This window comes from Emiliania huxleyi, assembly GCF_000372725.1.
Source record: "Emiliania huxleyi CCMP1516 unplaced genomic scaffold EMIHUscaffold_450, whole genome shotgun sequence".
Classification (NCBI taxonomy): domain Eukaryota; phylum Haptophyta; order Isochrysidales; family Noelaerhabdaceae; genus Emiliania; species Emiliania huxleyi.
The window spans coordinates 1-20,435 of NW_005198610.1; the positions used below are offsets into that span (position 1 = coordinate 1).

The following is a 20,435-nucleotide window of genomic DNA, read 5'->3' on the forward strand; positions in this document are numbered from 1 at the left end:
GTTGTTGGGGCCCTGGAGCAGCTCGATCCGCGCGTTGAGCGGCCGTCCGTCCGTCTTGAGCAGGACCTGGACGCTGTCGACCGAGGGGTCGAAGGGATAGGTGCGGAGGGCGCCGCCCTGGATGGTCATGCGCGTGTCGGGCGATTCGGCCGACGGGACGTCCACATTCTCGGCGACCACGTTGGCGGCGAGGGGGAACTCGATCTGGCCGATGTTGCGGATGGCGATCGTGTTGGGGCCGCGGGGCGTCTCGACGACGGCGCTGAAGGGGCGGAGCTGGCCGTTCTCGAAGTAGACGCGCATCTGGGGGTGCGTGTGACGTATGCGTAATACGTGGTGCGTAAGCCCACCGCCGACGAGGAGCAGCGTGTTGGAGATGAGCATCGATAGCGTGACCGTCACCGGGGAGGCCATGGCGCGCACGTCGGAGCCAAGCCGCTGCGTGAGGTCTCCGGTTCGCATCCCGTCGAAGAAGGCGATGTCTTGCTTGATGAGCTGCCGGAAGAGCGTCTCGCGCACCGAGACGATGATCCTGCGCGAGATGAGGTTGAAGCAAAGCGACGAGAGGCCTCCGAGCGCGCCTGCGGCCGTGTGTCTCGGAGGTGTCTCGGAGGCGTCAAGCGGGGCGGGGAGAGGGGGCGTTCGAGGCGCGCCGAGCGCGACGGAGCAGCCGAGGTAGAGGAGGATCACCTGGAGGCGGAGAGGGCTGGGGTCGGGTCTCTTGCAATAGGGCCGGGGCCAGGGATGCGGGCAGGCTAGGCCAGCCGAGGGGGAGGAGGTCTCGATGCGGGGAGGGGGCGGGAGGAGGAGGGCACCTGCAGGAAGGAGGCCTTCGCCGCGCCGCACTTGCCCTCGTGCGCGCCCGGCGTGCCGGGCATGCACGCCTGCGAGCCGGCGATGACGTGGTCGAAGATCTGCCCCTGGAAGTTGGGCAGGAAGAGGCGGAGCGCAGAGGTTGTCACGACGCAGAGGAGGGCGACGCCGAAGAGCGGCAGCTGCGGCAGGGCGAGCTTGAGGCCGCGCCGAAAGTACTGCGAGGTGGTGAGAGCGCCGCCCGACTTGACGCCCTTGTCGCCGCGCAGCACGCCCTCCCCCGTCGAGCGGTCCTTCTTGTTGAAGCAGGCGGGGCAAGCGTCCCAGTCGCAGAGCGGGCAGCGGTAGACCTGGCCCGTCTTGTTGCGGCAGAGGTCGCACTTGTGGTTCGGAACGCTTGGGTGGAAGTAGAGCGGGTGCGAGTGGAACTCGGGCACGAAGAAGCCCACCTCCGCCGTCAGGGCGTGCACGAGCCGCTTGAGCAGCCACGACTCGACGTTGATCAGCAGCACCGCCACGCCAAAGAGCACGCCTTGCGCAGTGAGCACGTGCGCGTCCCTCTCCCACTCCCCGCGGAAGGAGATGCACTTGACTCCGACGTACACCTGCGCCGCCGTCGAGACGCCGAAGATGGCCGCCACCAAAAGGCCCTTCCGCACCTCCGCCGCCTCTTTGAGCGCGTGCGAGCGGAGGTGCTCCGCCTTGACCGCGTGGGTCGGCTGCGCAGCGCCGTTGCCGCCGCTCTCGGGTGGCACCACCTCGCAGACGCTGCCGCCGCCGCTTCCGTTCAGCAAGAGGGGCGCCAAGCCATCGACCTCGGCTGGCGCCGCCGTCAAGTTTGGCGTGCCGCACCGAACGGCGGCAACGCCGAGAGTGGCGACCAGCAGCGTACGGAGGATGAGCAGGAGGAAGAGATCGAGTGTATCGTCACGAAAGTCACCAAGCTGAGCCCACGACCAGGCTGGCGGCGACTTGCTCCTGATGATGATGGACGGCGCCAGCCGTAGCAACAGCGTGCCCACGACATCCAGGACGAGAAGAGCGAGAAGCGCAGCGAGGAAGAGTCGGACGACACGGCCGCGCTTGCGTGTGAGGAGAAGCACGTCGAACTGTTCAGTGAAGCCCATCAGCCGCGCGCCTCGGAGCGACCAAGTCGCGAGGCAGGATAACAACGCCAGCCAGTCACAGCGGAGCTGGGAAGAGGACGAGTCACTCTCCTGGGTTCCCGCTCCTACCCAGATAGGGGGTCTGTTCGGCTGAGTCGCGCCAAAACGCCCTACCTACCTACCTATTGCGGGCGCCGACCGCCAGGCTCCGTGCCCCACCTACCTACCTATTCCCAGGCCGCGCAGCGAAGCGAAAAAATACCCGTTAGCCCTCTGTGAATAGGCTCCCAGCGCCCGCCGCGCCGGCTTGTACCGCGGTGCGGCACCCGTCTCGGCTGGCGTCCCGGCCGCAGGCGACTCGTCTGGCATGGCCCCGTTTCGCGGCTAAACGCGCCGTCTCCCGCGCGAGCTTTTACCCCCACCCCCCCAACCCCCCACACCACCGCCACCTACCTACCTATTGCGGGGCCCTCTGGGGCGGTCAAAACCGGACCTACCTACCTATTGCATAGGGTCCAACGGGTGCCGACAGACCCCCTATCTGGGTAGGAGCCGGAACCCTGGGCGCGCCTCTGGCACTAAAGCGGAACTGGTGCAGGTAGCGCCTAAAATCGCCGGGCATGTCTGGGTTCGGCGTGTAGCTGAGCACTGTCAGGATTGTCACGCGACCGCTGTCCGCGTTGGCGGGCCTCTCGATAATCGCTGAATCCAAGGTTCGCCCGCAGAGCGACGACGCTCGGCACTGGAGCGGAGCCCAGTCGGCCGCCGGTCGCTGGAAGCACCCCGACTCGGAACATGGGCACGCCGAAGCAGGGAATGCATCATTTCGCGGCATACATCGTGTTGCATAGTTGGATCGGTAGTTGGGGTCGCACGAACAGGCGATCTTCGTCGTCCCTAGCGTAGGACGGCCACAAACAGTCCGGGTCGCGTTGGCACCACACGAAAATATGCCGTGGCAGCCGGCATCAACCCACATTACGTCGGCGTGCCCAACCTCATCTTCCACCCCTGCCTCGCGTTCGTGGAACTCACCAAGAACCCGATCAAGGCGAAGGAATTCGCCGCGGGGCTGCAGCTCTTAGCTCCGAGGGAGAGCTCTTTCTTGTTTACCAACAACCTCGGCCATGTTTACCAAAAAAAATCTTGAGAACAAAAAACAAGACGTGCGCGATAATCGTCATCGCGTGTTGCCGTCCTCCCATCCCTCCCTTGGCGTGTCTGTTTTGTTTCTTTCTTTTCTTTGTTGACCTGCTGTCAAGCTCCTGCGTCCTGCACCCCGGACCATGCCATCCTGCTGTCCTCTCTTCCCGGCGACTAAAGATGTTTTTTTTTTCTGACGTGACTTGAGTGAGTGCTCGGGGCGTCACCATTCCAGCGGGGATGATCTCGCCCACTGGCAGCCTCTTGCAGCCAAGTGGCCAGCTGGGGCAATCTGTGTTCGGGCCAGTCGTTCCGCCCGCCTCGCCCAAGAAGCTCGCCTGGCTGGCCGCTCATCACTGGAGCCACGCCGACGACCTCAAGCGGTGCATGCGCGGAGAGTCATCGGAGGACGAGGGCGGCGAGAGCCCACGCAAGCGCAGCAAGCATGGAAAACGCAAGAAGCAGAGGGACAAGAAGAAGGACAAGGAGGACAAGGAGGACTCCCCCAAGTCTGTCATTCCCGCAGTGACGCCGCAGCTGTCTCCGCGCCTCGCAAACTGCCGCACCCTCCCCGGCTGCTACCGCTCCGCGGGGCTGCCCGAGGCGACCTGCAACGGCGCGCCGCTCATGCCAGGCCTCAACCTGTCGCCGCGGAGGGGCGGAAAACTGCCCGTCGCATCTCCGTCTCGAGCGGGGCTGGTGACGACTGGAAGGTACCCGCCACAGTTCCGCCTCGACTCGGGCTGGCCGTGAGAGCCCTGCCTACGCACGCGGGCGTGAGATGCCTGCCGCCCGGCGGCGAGAGCCCGATGCGGGGTCAAGTAGGGCCCTAGCTGGCGGCGTGGGAGGACGACGACGGATGTGCAATACGTTCGCGGGAGAGGCGGATGACTGATGGTCGCTGTTGGTGGGGTGGTCTCGAGTGTGGTGGTGTTCAGAGGGTCGCCCATGGGGCACGGTGTTCGTTAGACGGCCCGACTGAGGATTGTGCAAAAACGCGAACGGGTTGGCAGATCGTTGCATGTTTTGGGCAGGTTTTGGGGTTCGTGGACGTGGTTCACCACTTGGCCTGCACAAGCTTTTCCGGCAAACAAAAAGGAAAACAGAGGGTCCCCAGCACTTTGCGTTTCCGGAAATTTCCAGGGAAAACAGAGGGTGTTTGGTGCTCCATTCTGGAAACTCGCGAGTTTCCCTGAGTCTGAGAGCTGGTCTGGGGCAAAATCTGACGCAAAATTGAGGAAATCGGCACGATACCCAGGCGGTCGCAGGGTATTTTCCAGGTATACCCGGGGGTTTCCAGGAACACCCGCAAAATAACCGGTATTTTGCCGATTTGGCTGATTTTGGGCCCAAACCAGCCTCAGACTCGGCTCAGAGCCCGGAAAATTTGATGGTTTCCCCGGAATTTTCCCGGGAAAATAGAGAGGAAAAGAGAGGGTGCTGTAGAGAAAAAGGGAGAAAGGAAAGGAAAAGAGACGGGGTGCGAGAGGAAAAGCTTGTTCAGCCTAATTCACCACTCTGGAGAGAGCCACGCTGGCGCCGAACCTGACCTGTCGGACCTTAAAAGAGCGCAGTCTAGCGCGTGTGGCCGAAAGGTTTTGTTCTTTTCACAGCTTCGCGGTTCCCGAGGAGTCTCGAGCTTCAGCTGGGACTCGAGAGTGGCTCCAGACCGCGAAACACACACCTCATGGCAATGCACCGGCTCGCTCACTTCTCCGCCGATCGCTCTCCGATGACCCCTACCGACCGCATTGCCTCCGCGGCACAGCGGCTTGCGCACGACTCCGCTGCAGTCGACACGCTCGAGGCCTCCTTCACGAAGCTGCTCAAGGAGCCACACCGCGAGCGTTTCCGCAAGGTCAACTTGAGGAGCCCTGCGATGCAGCGCGTCGCGGCAGTCGGCGGTGCGATGGAGATCCTGCACGCGACTGGCTGGGAGCACGCTCCGCACGGCCACCTCCTACTCAACACGTTGGAGCCTCGGCTGATTGAGGCGGCGACCGCGGCTTTGCAAAAGGTTCAGGCGAGCCATCCGGGCTACCTGCGGGATCGCGAAGGCCGCAGAGCGGGCGCTGCGCGCGCCCGCGAGAGCGCGGAGGCCGCAGCGGCCGACCTGGCTCGCCGCCAGCACTTTGCCAGCATGCTTCCGGCGGAACCGGCTGAGGGCGCTGCGGGCGCGGCGGCCATCTGCGTACACCTGGGCGGCGAGAAGAAGGTTTGGCGGCGCTTCGACAGCAACATCGACACGCTGAAGGATCTCGTCCACTGGGTCTCCTCGCTCGAGGGCGCCCCTCCCTCCCCGCGGCTCGTGAATGTCACGCAGAGCCCGTCGCTGCCTCTCGACAAGGAGCGGCAGGCGGGCCTCTCGCTGCACCACCTGGACCTCTGGCCGTGCGGGCACGTGAAACTGGTGGAGTGCGCCTGATGGCGTTCCGATCCGATCGTCGCAGACAAAGAGTAGTAAGTGGTCTTTCCGCGTTATGTGGGCTGTGAGTTCTTGTGTCTCGTTGTGAGGGTCGCGGCCCGCAGGCAGATATTTGTATCCCGAGTCGGCCCGCCGAACCTGTAGGGCCTGAAGGCTTCGTGCACTGTGGTCTGTTCCACCAACTAGAATTTGCGGGCCAGAATCAGTTTAAGGGGGAGGGACGCACGGCGCAGGACCAGGAGGCAGGACGCCAATTTTAAGTGTACGTGGCTCTCATCTCGAACATACAAGCTGGACTGTTGACAAGATTTTGCCTCCCGGACTTGATATGTACGTGACCGGGTTTTTCTTCTTCAGCCTGCACCCGAGGGTTTTACCAAGCTGCCAACCCTATTCACCCACTCCGGGCCCTGGGCTGGTTGGTTGGTCCCGCACTCTGCGCACTCCAGGCCTCCAGATGTTGGTTGGTTAACGGGCGGCCACGCCGTAACGGTCGTAACGGCGCCTTCCCCTGGCACCCCAGCGCGTCTAACAGGCCACTGTGACCCTCGTGACGCAATTTCAGGAGATGGACAGTGGTGAGAAGCTGAGGGAGGGTGTAGAGGATGTAGAGTGTAGAGCGCTGTAGAGCTGTAGAGCTGGAGAGTGCTGTAGAGCTGTAGAGCTCTACATCCACCGCGTGACGAGGCGGGTGCGTTGTAGAGCGATGTAGAGGCGCTCTACAACGTGAAATCTCTACAACAAACTCTACATCATAAGCGGCGAACGAGGCACGGTCGCTCTCCGACATGAGGCGCGTTGCACTTACCAGTGCTGCCCTGGCCTTCTGTCTGCCCGCCCAATGGGTGGGAGGTGCCTCTGCTGCTGTGGCATGCCTCACGGCTGCGACTGGCCGGCGCCTCGGCGCGTCAGCTCGGCTTGGCGTAGCGATCGTGGCCAGCGCAACTCGCCTGGACTCAACGCTCAGCCAGGAGCTCCCGCACGCGCTGGCGCGAGTCATGGCGCATGCAACGCGTCTGAATGCTCGCCTCGCCTCGCGCAAATGCGACCGTCCTCGCAGCCGATAGTCCACCGCCTGCTAAAGAAGCACAGCGACGAATGCGGCACCGGCGACGCATGGCAGGCTGGTCATGACGCAGTTATAGGGTGTTGTGTGCCGTCAGAGTGACCGTCTCTGTGTGTCAGTGATAGTCAGGGCCGTCCATCAGAGCTCCAGTAAGCTCGGAGACACCCCATTAGTGCGACTCGACCTCTTTGAGTCACTGCCTTCCCGGCGGTTTGGCTGTAGAGCCTCTACAACAAACTCTACAGCAAAATCGCGCTCTACATCGCTCTACAACGCACCCGCCTCGTCACGCAGCCGATGTAGAGCTCTACAGCTCTACAGCGCTCCAGAGCGCTCTACATCTCTACAGCTCTACAGCGCTCTACACTCTACATCCTCTACACCCTCCCTCAGGTGAGAAGATGGATCTGGGAGCCTGAAGAGGCGTGAAATAGCCCATTTTGACCCATTTTGATGTCCTCGTGTTGAATACGCGGAGCGAAGAAATTATTGACCCGTGGGCGACCCTGGCAGGACCCTGGCCGGCCCAGGAGGTTGGATGGCTGGTCCCGCACTTCGCGCACTCGGGCCCGGAAACAGTTGGTTGGTTGGTGGGGTCTTTTGCGCAGTGTGCGTGAATAGGGTTGTCTGTGCTTGTGCGTCTTGGGTCCGGAGTTGTGCGTTTATGTGAATAGGGTTGGCAGCTTGGTAAAACCCTTTGGTGCTGGGCTCCTCGGCTCGGCGCACTGTACCCCGAGGAAGGGCCGCCTCCACGGCCGCCTCCCCGCGCATGGAAATCGGCTCCGCGTACGGTCGCCTGTGGTCGATACAGCAGCTGTGTCCATTCGCCGACGCTGGCCTCAACGCGCTCGGCCTCCTCGGCGCCGCCGGCGCCGTCGACGCTCGACCAATCCTCTCGGACGGCGATTTCTACGTCCGTCTTCCGCTCTGCCTGCTCACCCTCTTCTACCCTACGCGCAACGCGCTCCTCCTGGCGCACGTGGTGAACCTGGCGGCCTTCTGTGCGTGGACGCCCTTCGTCTGGGACCATCAGTATTGGGGTGCCGCGACGGAGGCCACGTTTGTGCTCCTCTCCATGCGCAGCGAGAGCGACTTTGTGGGCGCCGCTCGCGCACAGACGGCCTCACTCTACCTGGTTGCAGCCTTCTGGAAGCTCACCACCTCGTTCCTCGACTACCGGACCAGCTGCGCGACCGTCCTCGTCGCAGAGGCGCTTACCCCTGTCCTTCTCGCAGCGCTCCGCTCGGCAGCCTCGCTCAGTCTCACCTACGCTACAGGCGCTCGTCGCGCTGCCCAAGCTGCTCCAGGCCGTTGCCTCCTCGGCCGCCGAAACCATCTTCGTCGCGGCGCCGGCTCTGACCTTGGTGATGGAGTTCGCCGTCGGCCCTCTCCTCGTGATGTCGCCGGGCTTGGGTTTCCCTTTCCTTTCGCCCGGCACCGCGGCACCGGCCCCTCCCCCCAGGGGAGTCCGTTCGCACACAGGCGTGCTACTGGGCCTCTCCTTCCCCCTGGGGGTGGCCACCCTCCCCCTCAACTAGGGGGGGGGGTTTGCCTCCGCAGCCCGCCCTCAAAGCCCCCCCCCCCCCCCCCACTCCGGCCACACACACAGGTTCTCCGTCAACTGCATCGTCCGCTACGGCCTCTTCATGCCACACCACGTCGCCGCGGCTCTACGGGAGGCCGCGTCGCTGGGGACTTGGACGGCAGTGCACGCCGCCGCCGTCGGCATCGCCGTGATTGGGTGCCGCCACCGCCCTGCTCCGCCCTCCCCTCGCTCCTCTAGCCAACACGCTTCTCCTCCGCCGCCGCCCCGACCGTGCAAGCAGGTGCCGCCACCTTCACGGCGGCATCGACACGCACTTTGTCGCGTGCGTGTGGCTTGCGGTCGTGTACGTGCGCTCGATGCTGATGACTTTGGGGCGCGAGCGGCAGGGAGGCGGCGACGCAGGCAGCACCTGGCAGCAGGCGTGGGACATGATCGACAGCGCCTGGGTCTTTTGCAGCCGCCACATCATCGTCGTCTCCAAGGATGCGATGCTGTCCCAGGACCAGCGCCGCCGGCTCAAGGAGATCGAGGCGGAGGAGAAGGCCGCCCTCCAGCAGGAGAACGCCCTCCCATCCACCCTCCTGCCACCGACCGGTCCCACGCCCCACACCCCGCCTCCCGCGTCCCGGCAGGTCAAGGCTGGCTTCAGCGCGCGCCGTGTCGCCATGGGCGCCTCCGCGCCAACCTGGCTCGTCGCTGCGGTGACGGGACTGACGCTGCTGTGGGGCGTGGCGCCGGCCGTGCTCGGCCTGCAAAACATGTCTGCCCTCACAATGTACGGGAACGTCAAGCACTGGGGCGGGTCAAACCACCTTCTCGTCCCGACCGGCCTCCTCCACCGCGCCGACGGGGCGGCGGGCGGCCTCGGCTCGCGGCTCTCGCTCGCGCTCGGCAACGACACACTCGTCCGCGTCGAGTCGACCGACTCTCGCCTCCTCGCCAGCCTCTCGCCGGCCGACTCGACGGACCAGCTGCCTCCGCGCGCGAGGCGGCTGATGCGGGCCGCCGGCGCGTCTGGCCGCTACTTTGGTGCCTACTACAGCCGGATGTACCACGGAGAGGGGCGCGGCGTGTGGCCGATCGGGGGCAACAACGAGTCGCCCGCACCCTACGCGCTGACTGCGTACGAGCTCTCCCGCCTCCTTGCCATGGCGCGCGAGCACGGCGAGCCCTTCTCCGTCCGGCTGACTCTGCTGCCGTTCCGCGCGTCTGCGCCCTCCTCGCCCGCGCAGTGGCGCGACTTTGACGGCCGCCAAGTGATCTTCTCGGAGGAGCCGGGAGCGAACCGGCGCAGCTGCGCCACTGTCGACGGCTCCCCGTGCAACGCGGCCGAGCAGACGCTGGCGGACGCGCCCGCGCCGCCTCGCTGGCTGCGGCGATTGCTGATGCAGTACCCAGTCCCGCTCCTACCGGATTCGGAGGGCGAGATCCACTGCAGTGCGTGAGCGGGATGTGCTTTGGTGCTCTTGCTGTGGGTGTGGCGGTGTGTTCGTCGAGAGTGGGTAAGGTAAGGTAAGGTAAACTTCTGGGTTGTTGCACGAGTATATGGGCCACGATGTCTCAAATATGAGGGGTTTTGACTCCGACCGGCTCCTGACGCTATCCCTGGCAGCTCTAATGACCAGGATCAGTAGTGCTATGATAGAGGGTGCCCATACTAGCGCAGGAGCTGCCACACTCGCCCGGACCGTCCCCTTCTGGGTCCGGTTCCGCAGCCCGCGAGAGCCGACAGCGGGGCAGTGCCGCGGGTGCCTACTTCCGAGTGCCACAAACACTGCGCCGTCCCGCCATCACCTACAGGCTGTCTTGTGTGATGGTTGGGACGTCCAAACGCCACCATCTTGGCTCTTGCGACCTCAAACCCGCGAGCTGTATGGGTGGTCCTGACGTCGACAGACGCCCGAGGACCACGGTGAAGCTGAGCCGGAACGCGTCGACAAGTCTCGTCTGAGCCCGTGGCGGTCGCCGGCTGAGTCGCTGTGCACGGGCCGGTACCTCAGGCGTCACCTCCGCAGCCTCAGGTCTCACACTCCATCACCTCCGCCGGGACGCCTTCGATGGCACGCTCGGCGGCGAGTTTGTGGCAGCCCCACAGCGAGCGCGGCGTCGAGCCTACTCGCTCCTGCTGGATACACGCACTCCCTGGGACCCAGGGAGTGTGTGTATCCAGCAAGCGGTGCGTCCCGGTGGCGCGCGCAGGCTGCGGAGCTGCCACAAACTCGAGACACGCTTTTTTGGGACATTTTCGACGCTTTTGGCCCATATACTCGTGCAACAACCCTTCTCCACACACACGAGGTGGTGGGGCAAGGGGGGGCAACCCTCGCGTCTCCACGTCTGACGACAGGAGCCCCACGGCATTCAAAGTGCAAGGCCCAGTGCGCGTGGGTGAGCGGTGTGTGTGTGTGTGTGTGTGTGTGTGTGTGTGTGTGTGTGTGTGTGTGTGTGTGTGTGTGTGTGTGTGTGTTGTGTGTGTGTGTGTGTGTGTGTGTGTGTGTGTGTGTGTGTGTGTGTGTGTGTGTGTGTGTGTCTCACGTCACTGCATCCTCCGCCGGTTCCTCCCGTCGCCTCTTCTTTGTTCGAATGTTTTTCAATCCATCCTTCACGAAGCCCTCCCATGTAGCTAGCGTTCTTGGCGAATGTCTCGAAATGGCCAGCAGGCGCTGTCTGCTCGCGGTCTGTGCGGGCCGCTCGTCCTCCTCGCCCTTCTTTCGTCCTCCCGTCCCTCCCCTCCACCATGGCCTTCTCGGCACTTCTTTCTCCATCCGCCTCGCCCTGCCTTTTCGCATCGTGCCGTTCGCCCTCCATCCGGTGACCTCCATGGCTGTCCGCCCCTTTTTGGGTGGCGCTCTCGATACGGTTGCGTCAACCTCGACGTCGCTGTCGCCCTCCCCGTCCCCGCCGGCGTCCGTGCCTCGGTTCGCGTCATCGGTAGCGTCTCCGTTGTTCCCTCGTGCCCCGCCGTCGCCCTCTCTGCTCGGGCCGTTAGCGATTTCGCTCCTCCTGCGTGTCGCCCCTCCGTCCCCTCCCCTTTCTTCGTCGTCATCGTCGCTGTCGCGAAAGCCCTCCGGTCCCTCGATTCCCTCGCCTATCCCCTCCGCTGCGTCGTCCCAGTTTATATCCTCATCCTCTGCGCACGTCGCGTTGGCTTCCTCTCTCCCCCTTTCCTCCCAAACTTGGGCAGCAGTTGCAAAGCTGTTTCATCCCTTAGTTGCAGCCTCAGTTGCACCCTGTTGATGTAGCACAACCTGAGCACAACCAGTATACTCTCTGTGGACATTTGAGGACATCAAGTGCCGGGAGTCATTGCCACTGTGCACAAAGGTACTGTGCAGGCGCAGCACCGCAGCAGCGTCGCCGCTGCAGCAGCGTCGCCCCTGCAGCGCCACCGGCGCACAAAGCGCAACTGACCACAGCGCTCATGGCACAAGGCTGGTGCCATGAGTCAGTGGACATTGGCCACTGCACAAGGTGCTGTCCAGCAGCTAAGGGCTGCCAGTACCCCATCGCAGCAGCGTCGCCGCCGCTGCAGCGTCGCCGTTGCAGCCGAGCGTCGCCAGTGCACAAAGCGCAATGGACCACAGGTCTGCACTCATGGCACAAGCTCACTGGTGTGAGGATTCATTGCCACTGTACAAGGTGCTGTGCAGCACCTGAGGGCTACCTGAGTACTGCCATGTTTGCTGCATCAACAGGGGTGCAACTGAGCTGCAACTTGAGCTAGAACTTGAGAGGCTGCAACTCAGGGATGAAAGTACTGCCAGCCAAGTTTGATTGCTGCTGCAACCCTGATTTCTAACTCTGACTCCAATGGGTCTACATCTCTGCTGTGTTAGGATCATCAGAGGTGTCGAGCGGTGTCGAGCGGTGTCGAGCGGTGTCGAGGGGTGTCGAGCGGTGTCGAGGGGTGTCGAGGTGTCGAGTTTGGCACCTTGACACGGTCGAGCATGGTTTCAGCCTAGATGGTGTCGAGGGGTGTCGAGGGGTGTCGAGGGGTGTCGAGGGGTGTCGAGTTGGTCGAGTTGGCATGGGGTGTCGAGGTGTCGAGTTGGTGTCGAGTTGGTGTCGAGGTTTGGTGTCGAGGTGTCGAGGCCAGGGCTCAGACCAGGGCTCAGCGAGGCGGCTCGCAGCACGGTGGACTCCCTTCTCCACTGGCGCTTAAAAAAGAATTCTAACAACACAAGCCGCTCTCACAACTCACAGCAGACTGGCTCGGACTGGCACCACAAAAGGCAGCTTAAGAAAGAAAGAATAAATAAAAATTGGGTTCTTGGGAGGCTCAAGTCATGCACTTGGAGCACTTGGAGTGCAGTCATCAACCCCACACCCAGGGCCGGGGAGCTAAGAAGCGCACCCAGTTGGCCAGATGATCGGTACGAGTGTAGAGAGCCCTGTGTGGGTGTCTCGCTCGACCCGACGAAAGTGACAAACCATCAATCAAAGTGTGTGTACAGAGGCATTGCAGAAAGCCTGGAGAGGAAACAGACAACCCTCAAGGGAGGATGGGAGGACGGCACGCCGCCACCAGGCCACCACGCAGGGATTTTAAGTGAGGAGACGAGAGGAAGTGTGGCTCTGGCTCGCTCTGACCTCTGTCCCCCCACAGCGTACCCAGCCGAGTGGCCGAGATTTTTTTTTACGGGCGCTTAAGGATTTGTTTTCTTTTGCATTCTCTCATACCTGAAGGTACGTGTATATTCCCTGAGATCCTAGACCATCGACTTGATGGAGTTCATCATGCCGGCCTGGGTTCAGGGGAGTTGGGGGTATGGAGCTCTGCCATCGGGCGCGGTGACGCGCTCAGAGTACCATGCCTACGAGCTCTCTGGTCGGGTCGCCGGCAGCGGGCTTGCGCGGCGCGCCGCTCGACGGCGGGCTGCTCACAACCCTTTCAACAGTCAGTGTCTCCTGCCTCGCTTCTCTCGCTGCAACTCCGCCTCCGTCCGGGGGCCGGCGCCGGCCGCCTCGCTTCGCCAGCGCTGCCTACGCCTATGGGCGTGTTTTGGCTGTTTTCATATTCAACTGCACAACATTACGCAAAATTTCCATTTTCCCAGTAAGCTAAAAGTACGTACAACAAAATTGGCGAGGTTGGAGTTATGCTGCGGCTGCGCGACTGTGCAGCAATGTATATGTCGCGTTTCCTCCTCGGTGCGCCGCTGCTCCATCGCTGCCGCCGCCGCCCTCTGCTCCGCCGTCGCCGCCGCCGACGCCCCCACCGACCGGCGCTGCCGGCTCAAAAGGCGACCCTCATCTCCGTCTCGGCCACGGCGGCGAGGCGGACTTCCGTGGCCGGAACCAGACCCGGTTCAACTTTCTCAGCGCGCCGCGCGTGAGTGTGAATGTCCTCACAGAGGACGGCACCTTTCGAGTCCACGGTGCCACCGTCAACGGGTCGTGGGTTACACAGGCCCACGTGGTCGCCAGCACCGTTGCGGGCATGCTCCACTTCTCGTACTGGGCGGCCAAGATTTCGGCAAAGACGCTGATCGGCTGGTCCAACGGCACCTGCGGGGGCAGGCCCTTCAAACTGGTCGGCCTGGCGCTCACGCCGCTGAGGGACGGACCGAAAAACCGGCAGGAGTGCGGCGAGGTCGTGCTGCAGGCCAACTACTCTAGCGTTCTCCTGTCGCTGCCGGAGTGGTACGTCAGCATCAGCCCGATGGCTGTGCCCAGCTACGACTACCAGAAGGACTGGCTGAGCGGGCCCAAGGTGCGGCTCGACCTCGGATTCTCCCTCCGCGTGCCGGAGGAGAGCTTGCAGGTCGCGCCGCACGGCATCATTGGCCAATCCTTCGACGGCGACGGCATCGGCATCAGCGGCGCGCGCGATCCGGCGCCACGCGCGGGCGCCCACCTGAGCACGACCGCGATGGCCGAGGGTGCGATCGAGGGCTCGTGGCGCGACTACGTCATGGCGTCAGAGTACGACACCGTGTTCAAGTTCTCGCGGTTCGGGGCGGCGTTTGCGGCCCCGCGCAACACGACGGCGCTCACCGGCGAGCGGATCCGCTCGCTGGCGAACACAGGCTCCGCCATGGCCACCGAGAAGTATTAGGTGAGGGCTTGCAGGGCGTGTGGTGGTGGGGATGGGGGAGAGGGGCGGGGGCTGGCACGAGCAGCACGTGGCCGGGGCGGATATCAACAAAAGGGAGTCCATAGAAAATTTTCTTTTCACCGCTGTGCGCGTGCGTCGGAAAATTCTTTTCCCTTCTTGTGTCGACGGCTCTCGCTGCTCCTCTCTCCTTCCTCTCTCCTCTCGCTCGCCCGTCGAGCAACCAACCAACAGCGAGGACGCCGGCGCCTCGGACTGCCGATGTGGGTGCTCCTCGCCGTCGCGCCGCCTCGTGCGCCTCGCGGGCCCGCCACCATGAGCCTCGCCAAATCTCAGCCCTGCAATTATGACCTGCCCTGCCCTGCCTGCCGCACTGTGCCCTGCCCGCACACTGCCGCATAACTGCCCTGCCCGATCCCCTACCTGCCCCGGGTGTGAAACCCACACTGCCCTGCCCGACCCAGCGCACACTTCCCGCCCCCTCTACTCAGTGGACACGAGGGGTCGGGCAGGGCAGTGTACCATGCGGAATCGACCCTATGCCTATCCAGTGCTCACTCAAGTGCTCAAGACTCAAGTCACAAGTGGACACGACACTAGCTTGTAGTTTTAGGTTTGTAGTGATACGAGAATACGCACCGCCCCCACGCAATACCATTCTACTCGACGAGAATACGATAAAGGAAGATATGCCAATTCTTTTGCGCTTGGATTTCTTTCGCTTTTTGGGCGAGACACTTTGGCTCTCGCCGCCGTGCGTGTGTGGTTCCGTGCCAGCATCCGCAAACCGTGTGGTTCCGCGCGAGCATCCACTGCGTGGTCCACGCACGTCCGACGATGATGAATCCCGAAAGTAAACCCTCCCTCTCCTCCTCGCCCTCCGCGCCGCCTCGTCGCACACTCTTCCGTGGCGTTTTGCACGCTTGCGCCCTCTCCGAGCGACACGCCTCCCCTATGCCGCGCAGTGATGAAGGCGGCGACCGACATGATGTCCAAGATGTCGCCCGAGGAGATGAATCAAATGATGGAGGCGCCCGCAGTGCAGCATCGCCGCCTGCCGAAACGGCGCGCTCTCTCACCCTCCAGCCTGTCTGCGTGTGCAGATGACAAAGAAGATGGACCCGTCGATGATGGCGCAGGCGCAGGCGATGATGAACAACCCCGCGATGGCGGCGCAGGCGCAGCAGGCGATGCAGAACCTCTCCCCTCAAGAGCTCAAGTCGCGCATGGCCGGCGCGTCTGCGGCGATGGGAGGAGCGCCCGCCGCGCCAAAGCCGAAGTCTGCGGTGGAGCAGCTCAAGGGGTCTTCGATGGTGATCGACGAGGAGGTGCTCAGCCACGTCGAGCGCGCCGAGGCGCTCAAGCTCAAGGGCAACACGCACTTCAAGGCGGCCGAGTACGAGGCGGCGATCGGCGAGTACGAGCAAGGTCGCCTCGCCCGCCACCGCAGCCTCCCCGCATCCACTGCCTCCCCGCATCCATGTCTCCCCGCATCCATGCCTCCCCGTATCCGCTGCCTCCCCGTTGGCATGCCTCCCTTCCTGCACGCCTCCCTGCCGTATGCCTTCCTCCCTCCCTCCCCCTCCCCCTCCCGGCTGCCCTCTGCGGGCGGGAGAGGGGGGCGAGCGAGCGTGCCCGCAGCCCCGTGCCGACTCCTGAGGGGCGTGTGTGTGCCGAGTGCTGAGGGGCGTGTGCTGCCGCTGCAGGCTGTGCCTTGGCGGAGGAGGCGATCCGCGAGCTGTCCGGCGTCGACGAGAAGGCGCGGCCGCACCGGCCCGCCGCACGCGATCGGGCGCCTCCGCGCTGTTTCAGAGGCCTGGCCAGGGGCACCTGCAGGGGGGTACCACCACCCCACTCATGCTCACACGTCTTGCGAGAATGGGGGCGGCTAGGTGCGAGGGGGGGGGGGGGGGTGCTTGAAGAGGACCCGCATCTTACCGTGACGCCTCCTCCCACCGCGCCGGCAGGCAGTCATCGAGCTGCTACACGCCTGCCACCTCAACACCGCCTCGTGCCGCCTCAAGCTGCGGCAGTGGGGCGAGGCGGTCGAGGCGGCGAACACGGTCCTGCGCGACGGGCCGCACCGCAAGGCCCTCTTCCGGCGCGGGCAGGCGTACCAGCAGCTCGCCCGCCTCGACGAGGCTCGCACCGACCTCAAAAAGGCGCAGCGCCGCCGCCCCGCGCCCGTCCCGCGCCACCGCCCGGGCCCGACGGCCGGAGCCATGAGGACGGCTCAAGCCCTCCCGGCACGCATGCCTGCAGGCGGCCGCCATGGACCGGTCCGACGCGACGGTCGCCGCCGCGCTCGCCGAGGTCGAAAAGGCTCTCGGCGTCGAGCCGTCGCCGCCGCCGGCCGCGCCGCCCGCCGCCGCCGCCGCCGCGCGGCCTCCGCCCGGTGGAGTGCCGACGAAGCCCGACGGCTCTCCCGACTACGCGCAGATGGAGGCGACGGGCCGTCGCCGGGGTGTGCGGCGGCTCTGCCCCCCCGACCGACCGACTTGCGCCGCGCCCCGCCTCAGGCTATGATCGACAACATCTCGCCTGAGCAGATGAAGCAGCAGGCGGGCGGCCTCGGGAGAGATGGGGAGAGATGGGGAGAGATGAAGCAGCAGGCGGGCGGGCGGGGAGAGATGGGGAGAGGTGGGGAGAGATGAAGCAGCGGGCGGGCGTGCTGCGAGATACAGCTGCTCCTCGTTTGCTGCCCCTCGCGCGCCCAGGGACAGCCGAGGGACAGCCGAGATGTGACACGCCACAGAGGTGGAGATGCCGCCAGAGTTGAAGCAGCGCGCGGCCGCTGTCGGCCCCCCCGCACGCACCCCCTTCCCCCGCCCCTCCCCCCCCCCACCTCCCCCCCCCCTCCCCCCCCCGGCCCAGGCGGAGATGATGCAAAACATGGACCCCGCGCAGCTGGCCGCCATGAACCCGCAGTTTGCGGGCATGGACCCGGCGCAGGCGAGGGAGCCCTCCCTTCTCTCCGGCCGGAGCCACTCTCCCCCCTTCGGCGCGGCCGAAGCGCCGCCTCGACCCCTCTCCCCTTCCGCCACCTCGCCCGCAGATCAAGGCGATGTCGTCGATGATGGCCAACATGGACCCCGCGACGATGAAGCAGATGACTAAGATGGCGTCGCAGATGGGGGCGACCGGAGGCATGCCGGGCATGCCTGGCGCACCGGCCGCGCCAGCCGGCGGCGGCGGGGCCAGCGGCGGCGCGGCTGGCGGCGCGGGCCCGTCTGCTGCCCCGGCGCTGCCCGGGATGGCCGGGTTGGCGGGTGGGCGGCGCCGGGGCTCGGCGACGGAGTCGACATGATGGTGCGCGCGCGGGCGGGCGGCGGCGGGAGGAGGCGGCCTTGGACCTCACCCCCGCCCGGCCGCCCTCCCCCTCCTCCTCGCAGGCGAACATGAGCCCGGAGATGATGCAGGCGGGGATGGACATGGTCGCGAACATGGACCCGGCGGCCCTCGCAGACATGGCCAAGATGATGGGCATGGATGCCGGACAGGCGCGCCCCGCGGCTCTCCAGCGCCCCGCCCAACCCGCAGCCCGCCTCCCCCCACCCCACCTCCCCCACCCACCCCGCCTCCGCAGCCCCCCCCCCCCTCGCCCCTCCCCCCCCCTCTCGCCCAGCCAGAAGCGCCGCCACGCGTCGCCGTACCGCCTTCCCTGCCGCGCCGCCCACCCTCCCTGAAGGGGTCAAAGCTGCAGGACACGATGGCAAACATGTCCAAGGAGGACCTTGCCAAGTGGACCGGCCGCGCGCAGACGGTCGCCCGCTGGACGGCAAAGCCGCTCGCCCTCTACCGGAAGGTCTCCTCCCTCGTGCCGCCAACCTACCTGCTCGCCGGCTAGGTCGCTCTCTTCGCGCTAATGGTGCCCTCACCAAGCACCGGGCCCGCCCCCCCCTCCACCGCAACCACAACCACCTCACCCCCCCCCCCCCCCTCCAGGTGTACGGTCACCAAACCGACTCCTTCTGACGCGCCCGCCTCGTTGCCGCCGCGCCCCTCTCTCCGCGGACTGCCCAACACGCGCTGCTGCCCACGTGTATCTCTCTGTCTCTCTTCGTCTCTTGCCTCCTACGCGCCTGCCTCGCCTCTTGCCCCGCGCGCACGCGGGCGCAATGCCACTTGCACGCTCTACCGCTTGTGTGTCCATGGCACACACGGTCGCTGCGCGCGGCGGTTCGCAAACCGCCAGTGCGCCGCCGCGCGCAGCTCGGTCGCGGCGGCCCTTGTGAGGGGCTGAGGGCTGTGCAGCCCTCACAAGGTGTGTGCGCGAGAGGCCACACACCGCGGCGACCTCCACACGATGCGCCGCAATCCCACACACGCCTCGCGCGCGCGCCCGACTATATGGGTTAATATCCGTGAGCTCGCGACCCGCATGATTTTTCCCGCGCCGCTCCAAAGACAGCCGTACATGGTACAGTGTTGGCACACCATCAAACGCTGGGCTACCTCTTTCTATTGACGCCCTTGCGCTTGGCCTTCCGGCTGACACCCGCTGCGTTCTGCTTATGCTGCCGCCGCTTCACCTTTCGTTTCACCTTTGCGAGTCCTCGCCGAACCTTCTTCTGCGAGTCTCCTCCTGTTCGAGAGCCCATCGCAGCGTCGCCATCGCCATCGGTCATGGAGGTGCCTGCAAGCGCGTCGACGACCTTGTCGAGCGCCGAAGCCGTCTTGGCCCGTGTGACTTGCTTCTTGGACTTCAACTTCACCATCTGCTGTCGCCTCTACTGGCTGTCACCACGGTCGCTGCAGACCTGTTTTGTTGCCCGAGGAGCGTGCTGTGCAGTATCTGTGCGTGGGCGTCCTCGCAGTCGCCCAGGCAAGAGCGTGGCTGTCAAAAGCAAGAAATCACGCGGTTCGTCCTCCCATCCCTCCCTTCCAAAATCCTGCTCGTGCAGGTGGGGACCCTGTCCTCGTCCCATCCCTCGTTTGGCGTGTCTGTTTTCTTTCTTTCTTTCTTTTCCCTTGGCTTGTCTGTTTTCTTTCTTTCTTTCTTTTCACGAACGAATGGTGGAGTCGCGTGCGCTCGGCTTTCTAGTGCCAGGCTGAGCGCGCAGCGCACGTACAGAGAGAGGAGAGGTACGAGCCATTACTCGAGAGAGGAGTGCGCGAGCGAGCAGGAGCCGAGTCCCGAGCGAGAGGGGTGGGTGGGGGCACGCAGCGTATTTTTCGGTCTCTTCTTTGGGAAAGAATTCTGACCCCGTGGTCATATGTACGGCCCTCTTCGCTCTTGTGGCGCAAATATAGCCGTCAGACCAAGGAAGGTCTCCCCAAATACGGCGGGGCGCCCTGCCCATGGCAAACAACCGGCCGGACCTTGCTCAGCACGACGCGCCGACCGACATCGGTGCTCGCAATGCCCGCCCACCCTGACGACGATGGCACTCGACGTTCCGCACCTTCTTCATGCTGGAAGCTGAGTTCGTGCGCAAGTTCCCAGGCAAAAGCCTGCCCTTCTTCCAGGAGCTCCGTGACAACTTCACCGCTGACGAGCCGCTCGTCAAAGTGGCGCTCGACTACGCTGACGTGGTGAAGGGCACCCACCGTCGGGCCGAAGCCCGTAAGGCACTCTCTCCCTAACCCTAGCCTTCTCCCGAACCCTAGTGTGTTTTGTTGCCTCCGTGCTTTCACACTCGTCTTGTCGTGTCCGTCCACTGTGATTGCGGCCGTCCACGACTACGTCGTCTCTAGAGAACGTATCAACCCCCTTCTGGTGCCGACCGCGCCCCCGCGGGGCACGGCCGGACGTGGTAGCGTCAACTGGTCACGACCAGCACTTTGGGGGAGTCCCTTCACGCTATCCCAGATATGGCCGGCGACTCGCTGGCGGGGAGCCTCGGGGAGGTCCCCGCCAAAGATGTCGCAGTCATCGCAAAAGCCGCTTCTGAAGAAGCCGCAAAGTGGCTCAAGCGCAACAACGTCGAGGCGGGCGCCGGCACGCTCGCCTATGCCGGCACCCTCCTCAAGATCAGCACCTCCAGCGACCAGAGGACGCGGACCGGCATATTCATCCTCATCGCATCAGGGGGCACCGTTTACATCGAACCCCTCTCAAGCAAGGTCATCGCGAGCGCCACCGACGCGCTGATCAAGCTGTACCTGCAGTCGGACACCCCGGAGCGTCGCACGAGCATGTCCGAGTACGTTGAGCTCTCTTTCGCCGACAAGATCAAGTTGCCCCAGCAGTTTGGAGGCCCCGCTACCACCGTCACCCGCACCCTGGTGGACGACACCGAGCTCAACCGTTTCGTCTCCGTCTCGCACGTGGACAAGCG

At 64.5% G+C, this 20,435-nt stretch overlaps 3 protein-coding genes across 3 annotated transcripts; 2 read left to right on the plus strand and 1 right to left on the minus strand.

The window, feature by feature from the left end:
* Nucleotides 1–66: 66 nt before the first annotated feature.
* EMIHUDRAFT_245171 (hypothetical protein) lies at nucleotides 67–3,103 on the minus strand (the record flags this gene model as incomplete). Its single annotated transcript, XM_005768589.1, has 5 exons — nucleotides 67–532; nucleotides 847–2,044; nucleotides 2,147–2,303; nucleotides 2,479–2,934; nucleotides 3,086–3,103. Coding segments are annotated over 5 exons (2,295 nt in total), but the record flags the coding sequence as incomplete, so codon positions are not given.
* A 1,621-nt stretch (nucleotides 3,104–4,724) lies between these two features.
* On the plus strand, nucleotides 4,725–5,838 carry EMIHUDRAFT_445433 (hypothetical protein). The gene is given in 2 exon segments (XM_005768590.1): nucleotides 4,725–5,754; nucleotides 5,772–5,838. 1 exon segment carries the CDS (start codon nucleotides 4,750–4,752, stop codon nucleotides 5,485–5,487), a length of 738 nt encoding a protein of 245 aa, XP_005768647.1. The 5' UTR covers nucleotides 4,725–4,749; the 3' UTR covers nucleotides 5,488–5,754; nucleotides 5,772–5,838.
* Nucleotides 5,839–14,913: 9,075 nt separating this feature from the next.
* EMIHUDRAFT_470443 (hypothetical protein) lies at nucleotides 14,914–18,544 on the plus strand. Its single transcript, XM_005768591.1, has 10 exons — nucleotides 14,914–15,007; nucleotides 15,120–15,184; nucleotides 15,258–15,582; nucleotides 15,861–15,994; nucleotides 16,122–16,340; nucleotides 16,417–16,620; nucleotides 17,029–17,220; nucleotides 17,547–17,656; nucleotides 17,845–18,022; nucleotides 18,100–18,544. Exons 1-9 carry the CDS (start codon nucleotides 14,992–14,994, stop codon nucleotides 17,999–18,001), a joined length of 1,422 nt encoding a protein of 473 aa, XP_005768648.1. The 5' UTR covers nucleotides 14,914–14,991; the 3' UTR covers nucleotides 18,002–18,022; nucleotides 18,100–18,544.
* Nucleotides 18,545–20,435: the final 1,891 nt, after the last annotated feature.